Here is a 16,720-nt window from a genome sequence, read left to right on the forward strand (position 1 = left end):
AAGGAAGAATCCTGTTTGTAAACAAAGCCATGGCAACCGTGGAACGCACACTCTCTCATGCAACTTTGCACACACACACACACACACACACACACACACGAATGGAGCAGCGAGCTTATTCTAAACTAGTCCCCATCTTGTCATCTGCCTGGATATGACCCAGAAATACAGTCACTGGAACAAATAGGCCACTGTCATATTAATCTCCACCTCTGTAAATTGATGGAAATATGATTTGGTGCGTTCACTGTAAGCCATGTCTCCCTGCTTCCGCCTCTCTCTCTCTCTCTCTCTCTCTCTCTCTCTCTCTCTCTCTCTCTCTCTCTCTCTCTCTCTCTCTCTCTCTCTCTCTCTCTCTCTCTCTCTCTCTCTCTCTCTCTCTCTCTCTCTCTCTCGTGACCCTGTGTGTGTCTATGTCTATCACTCACAACGATAACTTGACCTCCCCTTAACCGAAACCCCTCTTCTTTCTTCTTTTCCACAACGAGCAATGAGCAAAACATAATGCAACATAAAGAAAAAAAACATCTCAGACCCTGTAATTGCATGCTCAATTCAAAAAGACATAAACAGGTAAAGGAAAAAAGCAAAGCGGGGGGGAAGTGGAGCATTCACATGCACATATCCATAGCAGTGAAAAGCATTGAATGGAATCTGACTGAAATTACAGAGATTCTGTAATTGCAGCTTCAGATAAAGCACAGCGCTTGGCAGGTAGAGTAGGAGTCTGCAGAGATGTGCCCTCATTTCTACACCGACACGGCACCAGTGCATGTGTGTGTGAGTCCTTTTAAGCATTCATGCGTGCTTGAGAGTGTGTGTATGTGTGCACTTGTTTGTTTCTGTGCCCTTTGTGTGTTAGTAGGTGTGTGTGTGTGTGTGCGTGCGAGAGAGACAAAGAGGGGAATAGGTTTGAAGGGTTAATTAGCGTGCTGTCTTAAATAGTGTGCAGTGACAGGAAGACAAGACAGGCTGTCCTTGCCAAAATCACCTCTACGCATGCTGCTCCACACACATGCACGTGCACACACACACAAATACATATGTGCATATAACACAAAATGAGGACATACACTAATTCTCCCCCACTCAGCACCTCAGTGCACATCTGAAGCTCATATACACACACACACACACACACACACACACACACACACACACACACACACACGCCTAAGTCAGTAAAGCCAAATCAGTTTTCCCGTTGCTACAGCAACAGCATACTTTTATGTCAACTGCAACCTAGTTACTATGGAGATATGTATACAAGAGAAACTCTGCGGCGTTGTAGTCAAGGGCCAGATGACAGCATAGCGTGAGGGTGTGCACACACACAAACACACGCACACACACACACTCACACGCACACACACACACGCACACACACACACACACAGACGAGCTGAGGTTCACACGCTGGTCAAGAAAAGCATAAAGAGCTCTCATATCCTCTGGTATAATCTCAATCAGCTAAACACGCAAAGCCAGCATTGATCCTCGCTGTTTGTCCCCCCCACCCCCAACACCCTCGGGCAAGATGAAATCTAAAGTCTGCTGGCATCTGTGTTATTAAATCCTCCAGTATTAATTTAGCACTAATTGAGTGAGGGATTCATTCCCCGTTTACCCGGAGTATTTAATGGAGGAAAATCTGGATAGGAGAGCCGGTATAAAAGACTGTATCAAGACTTAAATCAAAAGCGAAATGCTGTTCCCACTGGGGGAGCGCAGAACGTCTGAGTGAAAGAGAACTATGAAAGCAGAGATCATCAACTATTGATAAAGCTGAATCTGGTACAGCTGTAGACAAAATACAGAATATGTTTGACTTCAAGTTGGATATGCCTGCAAACCGCTGATAACTGTCTGGCTGTGAAACGAGTCATAAGCACACATGATAGAGTGAATAATGGGCGGTAGTTACTGTATGGCTGAAGAGTTATTTTACAATGTAAGTGTTCAGAATATGATTTACAAAAAGGGATTTAAAAATATCCCCGCTTTGCTTTGAATTAAGGCTGGGCATCATTGGAACATTTCAATATCTGAGTGAGTATCTGAGGAAGGACGGTTTGACAGGACAGAACACCCATACACAATGATATTAAGATAATGAAGATATTTATATTAGGCATATTATAGTAGACATAATTAATGTTGATTTCGATTACATTGAAGAAATTAGAAGTTAAAATGATAGAATCATAAAGATGAGCACATCCTTTGTTTGACGGTGGCCTAATTGTGCCACTGACAAATATCTTATCAGTATTTCACTTCATATTTTACTTGGAAGTCAACTTCAAAGAGATCATCTAGAAAACCAGATCAAATAGCTCATATACTGTGTGAGATAATAACTTAATTACTGGGATACTTGGAACTGCTTAATAATTAAATAATCTTACATCAAAAGTGGCCTTATATTTAGTGAGGACTGTTCCACTTTTGAAGTCAACGTTAGCTAAACTGCTGCTCGGCCCTTTGCTCACTATCTTTTAAAGATTGACACAATACAGAGTACAGTATCCTTCCTTTCCATGACAACACATCTTTGGCCGAGCGCACAGAAATCTTGATGCACGTTCAGCAGATAACAGTCAACAACTCCACTTTGGCTGAATCAAAAAATGAACATCATTGACCAAAAGCAGATGAAATGTAAAAAATGCGTTAACTTTACCTTAAGAGAACACATTCAGGTCACAGCACATCGCATGTTTTAAGGCATACTTTTCACTACGTTAGTTTAAGGAATATAAACATGTTTCTATACATTATCCAACATTTCTTTACACAATGCACATGTTTTTACCTGGCTTCGGTCTTTATCCACCTTCTTGAAGCACTTGTTGAGCGACAGATTGTGGCGCACTGAGTTCTTCCAGCCAGTGGGGGCACTTGCAAAGTAAGGGAAGTGCTCCAGGATCCAGCCGTAGATATCCTTCACTGGAAGACGTTTATTTGGCGCATCCTCGATGGCCATGAAGATCAGGCAGCTGAAGGAGTACGGCGGTTTTCTGTTGGCTCCCGCTGCCAAGTCGTACGCCGAGTGTGCATCGCCGAGCAGGGGGTCGTCCGGGGAGGGAGACGAAGAGGAGGGCGAGCGCGGGTGCTGGCCGTCGGGGTCCTGTAGGGGGGAGACGCTACGCAGCCCCGAGTGGCTGAAGCTGTTGAGGAGGTCGGTGCTCTCGTGGAGCCAGGAGAGACTGGTGAGCTCCTCGTCCTCAGCCTTGGAGAAGGATGCGGAAAGGGACAGCGAGAGGTCAGCCGCATCGGCCTCGGATGCTGCTGTGGCCGCATCCCCCTGTCGGTACGGCGGGCTCATACCCTGCGAGGCGCTGGCGCCACTACTGGGGCTCTGGGCCTTCTTACTGGGGGGCATGGTGGGTCCCATCCAGCCCAGGGCTCACTCCTGGAGAGGAAGTCAGCAGAGAGAAGAGAAAGGGGAGAAAACCAAGAGGCAGAGGGGAAGAAGAACGACGGGGTGGAGAGAAGGAGGAGCAGGGAAAGAGAAAAAGGAGAAAAAAGAAACGAGGTCAGCTTGTGAAATTCAGTCAGCTTCTCACATAAAGACTTAATTTTTGTTAAAGGCCAAAGGGTGGAGACACGCAACAAGATTTTGACCACATTCCCAATTAGGCAGCGTTAGATCTGAGGGGAAAAGTATACATCATCATTTTTTTCTGAGGATTTCTATCCAGTTCTGACTGGGACAGCACATTTAGTGCTTCATTGGTTGAGGAAATCTTGCCTTGTACAACTACTCTCTAATTACTAGCGTGCCAGCAAAGTATTGACATTACACAGGGTTGCTGTCATAACATATGAACACTGTTAAAGGTCTAATAGTTGTCGGACTTCAGTGCTTTGACAGCTCTACAGCAGGAGAACAGATTAGTGCAGATTAATATTTAACTGGTCAGATTTAGTTTCACAGCAGGTGTCCAGAGATGATCGCAATCGGGAGATTTTCCAAGAAAAGAAAGAAACAATTTAGGAGTTAAAATCTATCCCTATTCTAATCAGACCATAATTCTCCTAACTTAAGAGCAATTCTGTTCTCGTTACCAAAGGCAGAGTGTGGTAATTGAAGGGGACCGAGTCTGAGTATCACACACCACAATCAGAAGGCTCACAGCCAGGCCTTTGATTGTCCTCTAGCAGCACAGACAGCTGTGGGAAGAAGGACCCAGGCAGCAGCAACAGCTAAACGTAATCTGCTCCACTCACACTGTGTGAACATGTTTTAGAGTCTGGACACAAATGCACACCCTCGCTAGAATGCACGCACACACACACAGACACACAACCAGATATGTTCTGGCTGGCCCGTGTGTGGTGCGATCACTCTCTAATCCAAGGTGATCATCGGCCGATCTGTCCCCTCACTCTGCGCGATTGAGTGACAGCTGTCACCCATGGCAACCCGCTGCGCCGTGACAACTGTCAGTTCGCTACATCTCCCGGTCGCCGTGTCACCATGGCAACAGAGCAAAACAACTCCTCTTCTTATGACGCTTTTCTCCCCCCCCCCCCCCCCGTGTCTGCCTCTCGTCCACCTATCCCCCCCGTCTTTTCACTTTTCTACCAGCGCTGATAACTCTGCTTAACTGCGCTGATAGGCTATAGTGGAAGGACTGAGCTAAATATAGATCTGTGATGTATAGCTGCTGCACCGCATACAGTCACCCCGCTGCTCCATCCGACTCTCTCCGCGGCGCGAGGAGACGCTCGGCGGAGCTGCTTGTCTTTGATCTCCTCTCCACTTCTCCCCTTCTCTCTCTCTCTCTCTTCTCCTTTCACTCCTCACACTTTCTGACAGCAGACGCGCTCATTCAACAAGCTGTACCTGTCCGAGGTACGCCGTTGTTGCACTAATATTGACATTGAGCGTAATGAATTCAAATTGCCCCGGTGACGATAACGCCGTAGCTGAAAAATAGTGAGCGCATAATCAAAGGGATGGGCGAAGTGGGAAGGCTGTTTGACAGGCTTTTCAAGGTGTGCGCGCATGTCTTTGTATGCGCGTATTCATGCATGTGTTTGACAGGCTTGTCACGCTGTTGGTGTGTGTTTCTGTTAGGAAGAGAGTAAGGGCATCGTAGTGACATTGTTCCTGGTAGGAGTCCACTGGAATGCAGAGATGTTCTCTTTCTCTCCATCTCCTCTTCCTCCTCCTTGTTATGTTGCCATAGCGGCAAGGGGGCCATGAAACATTACGGCTGACAGTAAAGTCATCTCATTTTACTGTTGCTATGACAACAAACTCCTCACTGTTGGTTGGGGCCAGCGCGAGCTGCCGCCCAAGCCTCGTGCCTGAGTGTGTGTATAACTAGATGCATGTGTGAGTGTGCATGTGTGTGTGTGTGTGCGCGCCACCATGTCTCCCATGGGCACTCATAAAGCTTAACACACTTGCTCAGCCCTAAACAAACTTTCATGCAACTTCTACAGCGGCCCCTCAGGACCAACTGCTAAAGGACAACGCAGATATCGCTCAAATTCAGACTAAATGATGCCTGCTGTGTGTGTGTATGTGTGTGTGTGTGTGTGTGTGTGTGTGTGTGTGTGTGTGTGTGCGTGTGTGTGTGTGTGCGTGCGTGCACGTGTGTGGATGCATTTGAGTGTGTATGTGAGAAGCATCCTCACATTTGTTTGACAGATGGGACTGTGCTATTCTCTCTGTCTTCTTCATTCCCTGGATCTCTTTTGTGTTTGCATGCTTTGTTTTGGTTTGTTTTCGTCTCTGTTTGGCATGTCCACATTTGGCTTAGTGTGTTTTTCCCTGTGTTTGTGTGTGTTTGCATCGGACTGTAAGTACGCTCTCTGACTATCTTCCTATAAATACATTCTCGCATCTAAGTGCCAGAGCATACCAATGCGATTTAAAGCAGCTGGAATCTGCACGGTGTTTCTCTTGTTCCCTCTGTGACCCGATCACCATACCGGCTCTGATTGCACTCTGCACCCTGATAACATGGACTTAAAAAGACACCACTCAATTAGAGTTAATTGCTTTCTCCATTTAAAACACCATTTTTGAACACGTACAGCCGAGGTCACTAACAGGCAGACTGTGGTCTGGTCCGGACGCAGATGCCGTCCTATACGGACCCTGATCCAGACCCTGATCCAGACCCTGATCCAGACCCTGATCCAGACCCTGATCCAGACCTATAACCAATAAATTATTGATAATTATAACATTTCTAGCATTTACGGATGGCTCTAAAAACAGAGAAGTAGACAGTGAAAATTGTGCTTTTAATTAAGAATGAACAAACTTTTACGTTATTCTGGGACCGTTGCGATTATTAAAAGGCTCACTTTGAGACAGAACACGGTCTCGGACACTGCACAAAGTAGCCCTGAACATCTTGACCATGTTCGGCTCCACATACAGCTCTGAGGCAGCTTTCTCCACTATGAACATTATTTAAACCAAATATCGTTTGAGGCTCACCAATGAGCACCAACACATGTGTAGAACAATGGCTCTAACTCCCAGACTTCCTGACAGGACAAACTCACTTCTCTCACTGAACAAGAGACAGTGGGGGAGCGAGACACGTTAGAGGAGAAGGAAGAGAAAAATACATGTTGAGGCTGTTCAAATATTAAGATGTGCTGAGATTATTTCTTAGAAAATGGGTTGAGACTGTTAAAATGTGAAATGAAGTTAACAAAAAAGAAGAAAAAATAAAACTCAAGATAAACTTTATATTTAATTTTTACAAAATTAAGCATTTATTTCACACATCCTTGTTATTTATAATCGCTCTAGTTAAATTTAAAAACTGACAATAAATGTTGTTGAAATATTATTAAATTGTCATTTATCAACGACAGACGTTGCTATGGGTACTGGCTACTTCAATATAAATATAGTAAATGTCACTGTATAATAGTGCAAGTTAAACATTATGATGTTAAGAACCTTTGCTGGAGGAAATGGTACACTTGGTGGTACACTTAAGTCAGATTGTTTCTATTATTATGCTCGGTATGAATATAGGTTTCATAAGACTCGGACAGGTAACAAAGGCAGAAAATTACCGTGGCAATTGAGTTCAAAATTCAAACTCCACAAGTAAAACAGCCGTATATTCAGTCACATTATTATAAGTGACAGCAGATAAATGATAATCTACAACAATTTAGTTTCAACATCTAAATTTTCGCTGTTTTAAATTTTTGTTTTATTATACTTTGGTCGGACAAATCAATCAATTTGAAGAAGTAATTTGGGCTCTTGGAGCTTTTAATGGGCACTTTTCTTTTTCTTTGACAAAACAGTTCTGACTCAAGGTCTACTTATTACCTTTTTTCCCCAGAGCTTTCAGCTATAATCACATGGCCTTCATCTGCAGATAAAGTTTACACAGTTGTCATGGGGATTGATCTGTTGACATGAATGATACGCAGCTCTTATGAGTGTATCCATATAATATAGTGTTGGCTTAATTTTGGGAAATACGCTTAGAAATACGCTTAGTCGCTTTCTTGCCGAAAGTTAGATGAGAAGATTGTCACCCCTCTTGTGTGTGTGTGTGTGTGTGTGTGTGTGTGTGTGTGTGTGTGTGTGTGTGTGTGTGTGTGTGTGTGTGTGTGTGTGTGTGTGTGTACTGTATCAAGCCACCACCAGCAGCCAGTTGGCTTTCCAGAGTCTCCACTGGTTGCCTGGCAACCTCACAATGAGGACAAGACAGGGAGTGACTGCACCTGGCCAAGAGATATTCTGGTACACAACCCCCTATAAAAACACAACCTGTCATTTTTACATTTTGGTTTTTGTACCAATTAAACAAACAAGATACAACATGTTATACGTGTGCTTTAGAGGTGCTGGTAGGCGGATATTGTCCCCTTTAGACAGAGCGAGGCTAGCACTGTTTCAAGTCTTTATGCTAAGCGAGGCTAAGCGTCTCCTGGCTCTAGCTTTGTTTTTCTTTTTTTTGTACAGACCTGAGGTATTGATTTCTCAGCAAGAAATGTAAGCAAATAAGTTTATTTCACAAATTGTCTATAGAAATCTAGTAAGGTGACCTTAAGTTTGGAATATTTTATGAAACTAACATTTTCAAGGTCAAGAATTACAATTATAGAAAAAACTAAATCGCTAAATTAATCAATAATTAAAAATAAATGGAGTCTAGTGTCCTTTCTATGTCCTCCAAATTATTAAGGGACACTCTGGCAGGAAACCATCGCAGGACTCCATTATTACAATTAGAAAATGTGACAGGTAGTACCCCTAACCTAAAATGTGTGATGCAATTTTCACCCCAATCTTCAAAAAAAAAAAAAAGGAAACCTGCAAAACTAAATCTGAGCTAAATTGATATTTTGCCAGGACTTGGTTTTTCACTGCATGTCTAACAAGATATTGACAAACCTGAAGGACCTCATCCTAAGAGTGCTGCTTGGTTCCAGTCGTATTGAGCCTCAGCTAACAATTAAGCTATTAAAGCAAAAGTTTAAAAAATCAAGACACTCTGTTGTCGTCTGAATAAAATAATGAAGGGGTAAGACACAGACGATTCAAGAGCTTAAAGAGCATCATTTAACATGATCCAATGAGCCAAGTTGTGAGATAAGTCTTTGGCAATCATCATTTAAATTGCAATGAGCTGAGATGCTTTTCTTCTTATTTAGATTTGAAAGATGCCAAAAAATGGACGAGACTAAACCCAGAAATGTTGACTGCGATGTAACCCTGCTGACCTCTGGCCAGCTGGAAACTGTGTGAAGCTTTTGTAAGTGAAAGCAGAGGCCACCCGTGTTTACGTGGAGGGGATAAGGTTAACAAACCCCTTTGAGAGTGGAGAGGTTGTAGGCTAATTCATGTGCTCTAATTAACAGTGTAATCATCTTACACTGCATTCATGCTCTCGCAGATACTTGTCTAAATCACATGCCACATTTACGTAATCCTCAGAAGATCTTTATTCCCTGTTGGCAGCTTTTTCTGTCTGACTTGCGGCCGCTTTGTGTGCCGAAGCCAGAAGAAACATTTCAATAATGTACATTTTACTGTCTCGTACTGGAGCCTACTGCAATATTAGCCAAACTGACTTTCAGAGAAATCCCCAAGTCATCACGTTACAGAACCCCCAAAAACCACATCAATGCAGAAATATTAAAATAAAACCAAGATAGGCTCATGACATGCTGTCAGCGGCGCATTTATGCTCTGCTCTGGGCCTCGGCGGACTCAAACGACTATTACAACTTTGTCAGTTTGATCGCAGCTCGTGACATATGTTGCATGTCACATCATCCTGCCCCTCGCTTCCCTGTCAGTCTTCACTATACAGCCCAATAAAGCCAGTGCCATGAAAATAATCCCCCTACCCCAGAATAGAGTAGTAATAGTAGTGTAGGAGATAGCGCTGAAGAAAGCAATAGTAGCTGGTAGGAGTTATTACTTTGCAGAGGGGTGAGCTGAACCTTGTGGCTCCTCTGGCCACAGTGATAAAGCAGAGAGTGAGATGCACCGAGGCAAAACTAATCTGGAGTTTTGATGACAAAAGGACGACCTTTATCCCTCCTACACATTCGCAGGATGGATGGAAGAGGAGAGGAAGACCAACAGAGAGACGGGAAAATAATAACTTCTGCTACATATATGTCAACACCGGTTGTAGGAAGCCTTGTGATGTTCTCCATTTTCAGCTCATGAACCCGCCCCCCCTTCTGTATTTCCTACTTTTCCCTAACGACAAATGTCAGGATTCCAGGGGGCTTTAAGGAAGCAGAGCAGGACCAATCACATCCTATGAGGTCTCACTGTGTCTTCCCTTTTATATCATCCACAGCAGCAAAGAGTTATGGAATAGGGGTCAGGGGTCCCAGAGGACTCCTCCTGACCCCTCGGCCCTGGCTGCTGCTCCCGGCTGCCTGGCAACTCACACTGTCGCGCACGCACACACATATAAACATGCAGACACACACAGACATATAGGCTTTCTTCGCCTTTTCCTCCAAGGACTGATTTGAGCCACACTGGACTGGTTTATTCAGACATCCAGATAAAACAAGCAATTTGAAGTTGTCCAGGAAATTGAAATTGGCTTCAATTTTGTAAAATATAGTTCTAAGGGGTTCTCAACATTTTGTAACTCAAGGCCCACTTCTGATTGTTAAACCACCTTCCCAAATAAACGCTCACCTATCACTGCCTGCCATTATGAATCCGAATGTAGGGTCATATTTCCTCACCACTTGCTTTGGAGCTTTTACTGTCGCAAGGTTGTCTCCCACATGACTTTTTAGTTTCAAAATGCGATCCATTTCATGCCACTACATCTGAGGGAACAATAGCCAGGTAACAGCGGCGAAACAAATCATCTAGCTGATGATGTGCTGAGATTGCCATGGGGATGTTCAAACATAATTTATGCCTTTTAACTGAATGTTTTTGTTTTTTATTAATGTGAATTATTGAGCACATTTAAGTATGAAAATAACTAGCTTTGTAAAATATGAAATAAAATATTAGTTTTACATTTAATAGTCATTTTACAGTACCTCCTGAGGCCCACCAATGAATAGCTGGTCTAAATAATCCATTACTCAGGGAATAATTGAGAGACTACGTGATGATGAAATAGTCGTTAGTTGCTGCTCTATTATAAAATAAATAAAGTACAAAATCCGACATAGTCGTAATGTAAAGGGTATAAGAAACTTAATTATTGGGGCTTACATTAAAATGGGTCAAGGCCCTTGCTTTGCGCCCTAAACATTATAAGAATGAGAACAGAGCCTGTCCTGCTAGAGGATTAAACATTGCCCCACTGTCTATTGGCAAACCAACTAAAGACATAATAAGCACATGATATACAGTATATATATATATATATATATATATATATATATATATATATATATATATATATATATAGGGGAACTGAGTCCCAGAACTTTCAAATTGAAAAATGACTGCACAAAACACATCAATGGGGCCGCTGCTTAAGCTGTAAGCACAGCACTGTACCGTTTTACTAAAAAACTGGATGTACACACAGTAACTAAGAGGCAAAAGCTCAGAAAGAACACGTGTAAAGTATTGTGCAAGGAAATCAAATATTGCCAGTGAATAATTGAAGACGCCACACACACACACACACCCTCCGTCCTCCAAAGTAGGCTAACCAACAGAGCAAACAGACATTTGCATCAAGCAAACACAGAGTAAGTTTGGTATGATTCATCAGCAGCCAGCGATCATGAAGTCACGCTCATCCTCGCTCTCTGAGGACGGCGAACAATCAGACTCAGACGTACACATACGCATGCAGACACACAAAAGCAAACTGAGGTTGCAGATGTGAACGCTTGAAGGTGACTTGTGTGTGTGTGTGTGTGTGTGTGTGTGTGTGTGTGTGTGTGTGTGTGTGTGTGTGCAGCCTGGAGGTCCCTTGGTAGAGTGCAGGGCTAGTGTGTGTGGTGGACTGACTCGGATGGTCAGGTCAAGCTTAAAAAAAGCCCAAGCTCAGGGCTCTAGACTTCATATTAATGGCCATGACACACCACATGTAATCACACGTTTGTGCTCGCTCACTCAGTTACTCGCTCGCTCGGATGCTCATTCGGCCAGTCCTTTATTTTCTCAGTCACTCAGTTCAGTGAAGTCAGTGAGCTCTCCCGCTGTGGCATTCAACATGTGTTTATGTTAGAAAGCAACATTAACAACAGCCGACTTGTTGACTTGTAGATTTACCAGGGCCAGCAGCTAGGAATTATGGACAAGGTTTACAACATTGGGCCCCTCATTTAAGGCCCCAGACTAACTTTTTTAACCACCGTCCCAGAACCATTCCAAAACAATATTTCAACTGCCTGGAAGTCCGTGTTAACCGTCAACAAATGCAAATGTTATCCTTTTACTTTCCTCTATACTGGTTATTTGCATATAAACACAATTCAAATGATGAGGAAATAAATGATTGTTTTTTATTTTAATATTTGCATGGATAAAAAATAAAAAACTTGGCATCAGTAGTTTTAATTATGTATTATAAGTCAGGAAGTTAAAAAGGTCCCTCTCTATCTAATATCTATTTTATATTGCTGTGACTATTTATTCAAGTTTCAAAAAATACATTTGACAAGATTACATTTGAACACATCATGATAACATTTTAATTTACCTTCGCCCAGTACACATTTGTTGAAATACGGCTTGTATTGTATATTAGCTCTGTCATTTGGCCAAGCAGGACTGTGCTATCCCCCCCCCCAATTATAATCTTGTATTCCATGTCGCTGTGTAAATGTAAATGTAAATATATGTACACTTTCTAATGCATATATGATTACCTTAGTGACTAGATGTAGATCTGTTATGCAATGTCAACACAATATTTCAGTTAGGTTGATTTGTCATATTGAATAACTCCTCCATACTGAATGCAAAAAGGGGGGGGGGGAGGTAAACCAATGAAAATTTGGTAACAAACAAAGTAAAGAAAATAGCATTAACACTACTACTATAAGAAGCCAATCAGGTCGGTTTCTGTTCCAAACTGCTAAAATACTCAGATCTGATAAGAGAAGAGGCTAACAAATCTATTATTAAATTGTCTGTCCCTGCTTCAGCAATGAACAATTAATGTACCACACACACACACAGTCCCAGGCCTCTTTATTTTTACACAGCACTGTTCATTGCTGTTGCAGGTTAAAATGACAAATGTAGCCAAAAGGCCCAAATGAAACTCTCGGCTGTTGTCTAGTTAATGTGCTCCTGCGAGCCACAGGGTGTACTGCAGTGAAGATCATTTGTTAGAGAAAGAAACAGAACTCTGTCGAACCACTTTATTATTGTGGTCCGTGTATTTGCATTTCAACTAGACAAACAGAGCTCCTCAGCTGATTCGTGAATAAGATACTCATTCCTTTTCTTTCAGTGCAGAGCTGGGAGCAGGCGGTGATTAGATTATTTTAGCATTAGCACGTTGTATCTTGTAAATTTAATCCAAATACAATCATAAATGTAAAATTACAATTTGTGCGGGGTTTTGTTTTATGTTACTCACCAACATAAAAATATTTTTTACATTACTGTTTGTGTAAAGTGGCGGTTGATAATCTGTTTTACTTTCAAGATAGCCAGACTAGCTCTTTCAATTTTCTTCTGGTCTTAACGCTAAACTAAAAGAATTATTTTGATAATCAATTAATTTCTCATGCAAAACTGGCATTAAAAAGTGCTTTACAGCACCTCCAATATGATTTTCCTTTTTTTCAGTTTGACCTCATTTTAAATTGAATATCTATTTTGGACTGACAAAACACAACTAGACATTTAAAAGGACATTCATGTACTATATCATAAGAATAGTTGATAAACTTAAATAAATTACATAATCAAATTAGTAGTTCTGAATTTATACCACCAGTACTTGAAGTAATTGTAAGACAAGGTGTGAGAAAGTAAGAATTTATTATTATTTACTTTACTTACAAAGGTTAAAGCTGAACCTAAAAAACACCAAGATGCCAAAAAGGTAAAAAGGTAACACACGCTCTCTCACTGTTACCACCTTTTCCTTGTCTCCTCCCTCGCCCAGTCGCTCCCTTACTCCCTCTAAGGCCTCCCTGTCTTTTTTCTTTGACAGTGAGCAGGTCCCTGTTGGCGCTCTGTGCTCTTTTACAATACTGTGGGAAAGGAGAGAGAGACAGAGAGAGAAAGAGAGAGAGAGAGAGTGAAAAAAAGAAAGAGACAGGGAGACTGCCAGAAACACTATACGATATCAAAGCGGCCCAGTGCACAGCCAACAGAGCTTTGATAGCGGGCAGGGAGGGGTGCGGGTCAGAGAAACACTCGGTGAAATGTTTAAAGAGGGGAGCGTGATCTATCGGGATCCCCACATTGAGGGGAAGAGTGGGGAGGATGAAGCTTTGAGGTAGTGAGTGTTTTTCAGCTGCATGTCCTGCAGTCAAAAAGGAGGGGGAAATTAAGCAGGTCTCCCTCTGTGTCTGTCTGTCTCCCTCTTTCTCTTTCCCCCTCTGGCTTTTCCACTTATCTTTAACAAACAGCAGCTCAGGCTCTCAGCCACTGGCCGACAGTTTGTCCCAACAACAAAAAAGCATGGCAACAACCACTGGAAGAGCCTGTCCGGTTCCAAAGGTCCGCCCTCTCTGGCTTCTCTGACTCTGCTCTTTGAGCCTTGTGCATATTTTGGCTGAAACTGTAGATCGGAATCAATAAGCAAATGAGCTAAAACTTGAGAGAAGTTTGTGATCAACAAACTGCACAGCCGTATGTTTGGGTGGGAAGCAGATCAAGATTAGATCACCTTTGGCAGAGAAGGCGATTGGAGCACATAAAAGTGTGTTGTGCTTGAGAGGAGAAGGTGGAATTTGAAAGGGTGAAAAGGGAAGGACGAGGGAGTGAGGCAGCAGTTTGTCAGGAGCCTACACACACCTATCCGGCCTGCCTTTGCTGACGACACTTACACCGCTTGTGCTGATGATACAACTCTGCTTACATCCTTCACTCCTCCCTCCCACTCCTACAAGCTGTTTTTAACACCGCACAAGATACCTTATGTCAACTGAAACATGTCCTGAATGCTGACAAAACAAAATTCAGACTGTTTACAAACTCACACACAGGCCAAAAAAGGGAATAAAACGTGATATGAGGATTCACACTAGTAAGGGAGTTTCAGCACCTTGCTGTTAATATGCAGGCTTTATACAATCAAATGATAATTTACATGCAGAATGTATTTACTAAGGATCATTTTCAAAGGATATCAGTCGTATGTTTTTGATTTGATTTTCTCATTTCTTTGAATGTTTGGGAATCAACTTGGAAGTTCGCTAGAAGATGCATGCACCCCACTAAAATGACAATAGAAGGATAAAGCAATGTTGACAAAAATATACTCACTGTGATGTATTTGTTTATCTCAAGTAAGTTTCAAATCTTTGCAATTAGATTTCTGTTCCTGCCGAAGCTGAATGGAAAAAAATGTCGGAAAAGCTTATGAAAAGGAGTACGAGGGCTCAGATTCATAAAAGGTTGTCTTTACACACGTCATGCTTTTTCCTTTTGCTGAGACAGAACGATTGCTTCTATTGCCCCGCTAGCACCTGATTAAGTTTTATATTCACATGCATCACCCCGTCTCGTCTTAGCCACTGTAGCACTGAGCTGCGTTACTGACTGTACTTCTGTCTCTCATCAGTGTCACCTTCTCTGCTCGAGCTCACAGTCACCCCGTCCGCTCGACTTATTCCCGCTTCTCTTTTCTATATAAATACATAAGGCCACTCTGGGGCTACTAATACTAATAGTTTTTTATAACATATTTTTTCATTAAAAAAAAGAAACAAGTCGTTGAAAACTTACTTATCTGTCCCTGAGGTCAAAGCTGAATCAAGCAAAACGTGCTTTTATGTACTCTGCTCTCTCTTTGTGGAACTGGCTGCAAAATTATTTAAAGCTGAAAGCTCTCTCAGTGAGTTTACGTGGTTAATGACGGTTCTTGTGGCGGACTCAATAAGGAGTTGTCTTTGCTTTGTTTAGTCGAGATTTAAATAGGTTTGGCAATGAGCCTGCTGGTTTGACGCTGAAGTGTTGCCTGTTGGATAGCTTATAAAGTGCTCTCTCTGCTACGTGGCTTTGATTGTATTTTGCTTTTGTGTGTTTTTCCTCTCTGAGAGTTGTGTTTGTCTGGATGCTGCGTCTTGGACGGCCTCCCTCGGTGGAGGAGATTTTTAATCTGTGGGTCTTCCCAGTTTAAATAAGGGTTAAATGACACTTGGACAGAAGCTCATCTTCACATTAACCCTTAATGACTTCAGCCTATCTGGAGATGGAATCATCTTACAAAGTGTATTTATTTAGTGTATGTTTCCTCTCACTACCTCCTCTCCCTTATCAACAGATCCAGAGAGTTGCAGTGAACAAGAAAGAGGATGACCGCGAGTGTAAATGACAGGAGTGGACAAGAAAGAAAGAGTGAGGGGGAGTAGAAGAGAGAGGGTAGTTATATCCTAGGGTCATTAGCAGCATTTCAAAGTCACCCTGCTTTTCAGCGTATGCTGTTTGACAGGCCCTGCCAACAGAATTAGGAATGAGGGATGATGGTGGCGTGATTAGATGCGTAACTCAGGGGAAAGACGGTGCCTGATCCATGGTTACAGCACACTCACGTACATGCACGCAGCAGGAAGAATAGGGAGGGGGATAAGAGATATGATAACCCCAGTCTTAAGAGGTGGTCACTCATTGATTAGATAGCCGCGAAACTCTTCATTTCAATGCACAGACCTCATGCTAGTATAATTGATAAACACCACAGGCTCTCCTGGCTCCCCCTATGAGTGAATTGAATTCCCAAATTACCAGGCTTAAGATAACATACCTGGCTAAATTGCCGCTCTTTATAAGTCTCAAATCTCTTTGTAGATATTCATCAAAGCCTGTTTCACTCCTGATGCGGAGAACACAGGAGATGGGAAACAGGAGAACAACACACAATGTGGTTCGTATTAAGGCCTCTGATCTTCTATCTCGAGTCCCACATTTTCCGCTACATTCCTTTAGCCAGGGGTGATGTTTGGGAGGGGGAGGGGGGGGCTGGCATCCTCTCTGTCAGCACAACATATGTGGTGAAGCTTCTGGAGGAAAGTGGAGGGCAACTGATGCTTTATCCGCTGCCACTTCTTCAGCCTTTTGTGATAGCATCACATGATT

General features: G+C 42.6%; 2 protein-coding genes across 4 annotated transcripts in view; one reads left to right on the forward strand and one right to left on the reverse strand.

Annotated features, from left to right (window-relative positions):
• Positions 1-16,720, forward strand: part of LOC115003692 (poly(A) polymerase type 3-like) — a 981,812-nt gene that overhangs the window by 836,496 nt on the left and 128,596 nt on the right. The window lies entirely within an intron of this gene.
• Positions 1-16,720, reverse strand: part of ches1 (checkpoint suppressor 1) — a 59,196-nt gene that overhangs the window by 28,331 nt on the left and 14,145 nt on the right. For all 3 annotated transcript variants that reach the window (XM_029425586.1, XM_029425585.1, XM_029425584.1), the window contains one exon: positions 2,816-3,415. In XM_029425586.1, the coding sequence (XP_029281446.1) occupies positions 2,816-3,397 (582 nt within the window). In that variant the 5' untranslated portion in view covers positions 3,398-3,415. The remainder of the gene's footprint in view (positions 1-2,815; positions 3,416-16,720) is intronic.

This window comes from Cottoperca gobio, chromosome 24 (assembly GCF_900634415.1).
Source record: "Cottoperca gobio chromosome 24, fCotGob3.1, whole genome shotgun sequence".
Taxonomy (NCBI): domain Eukaryota; kingdom Metazoa; phylum Chordata; class Actinopteri; order Perciformes; family Bovichtidae; genus Cottoperca; species Cottoperca gobio.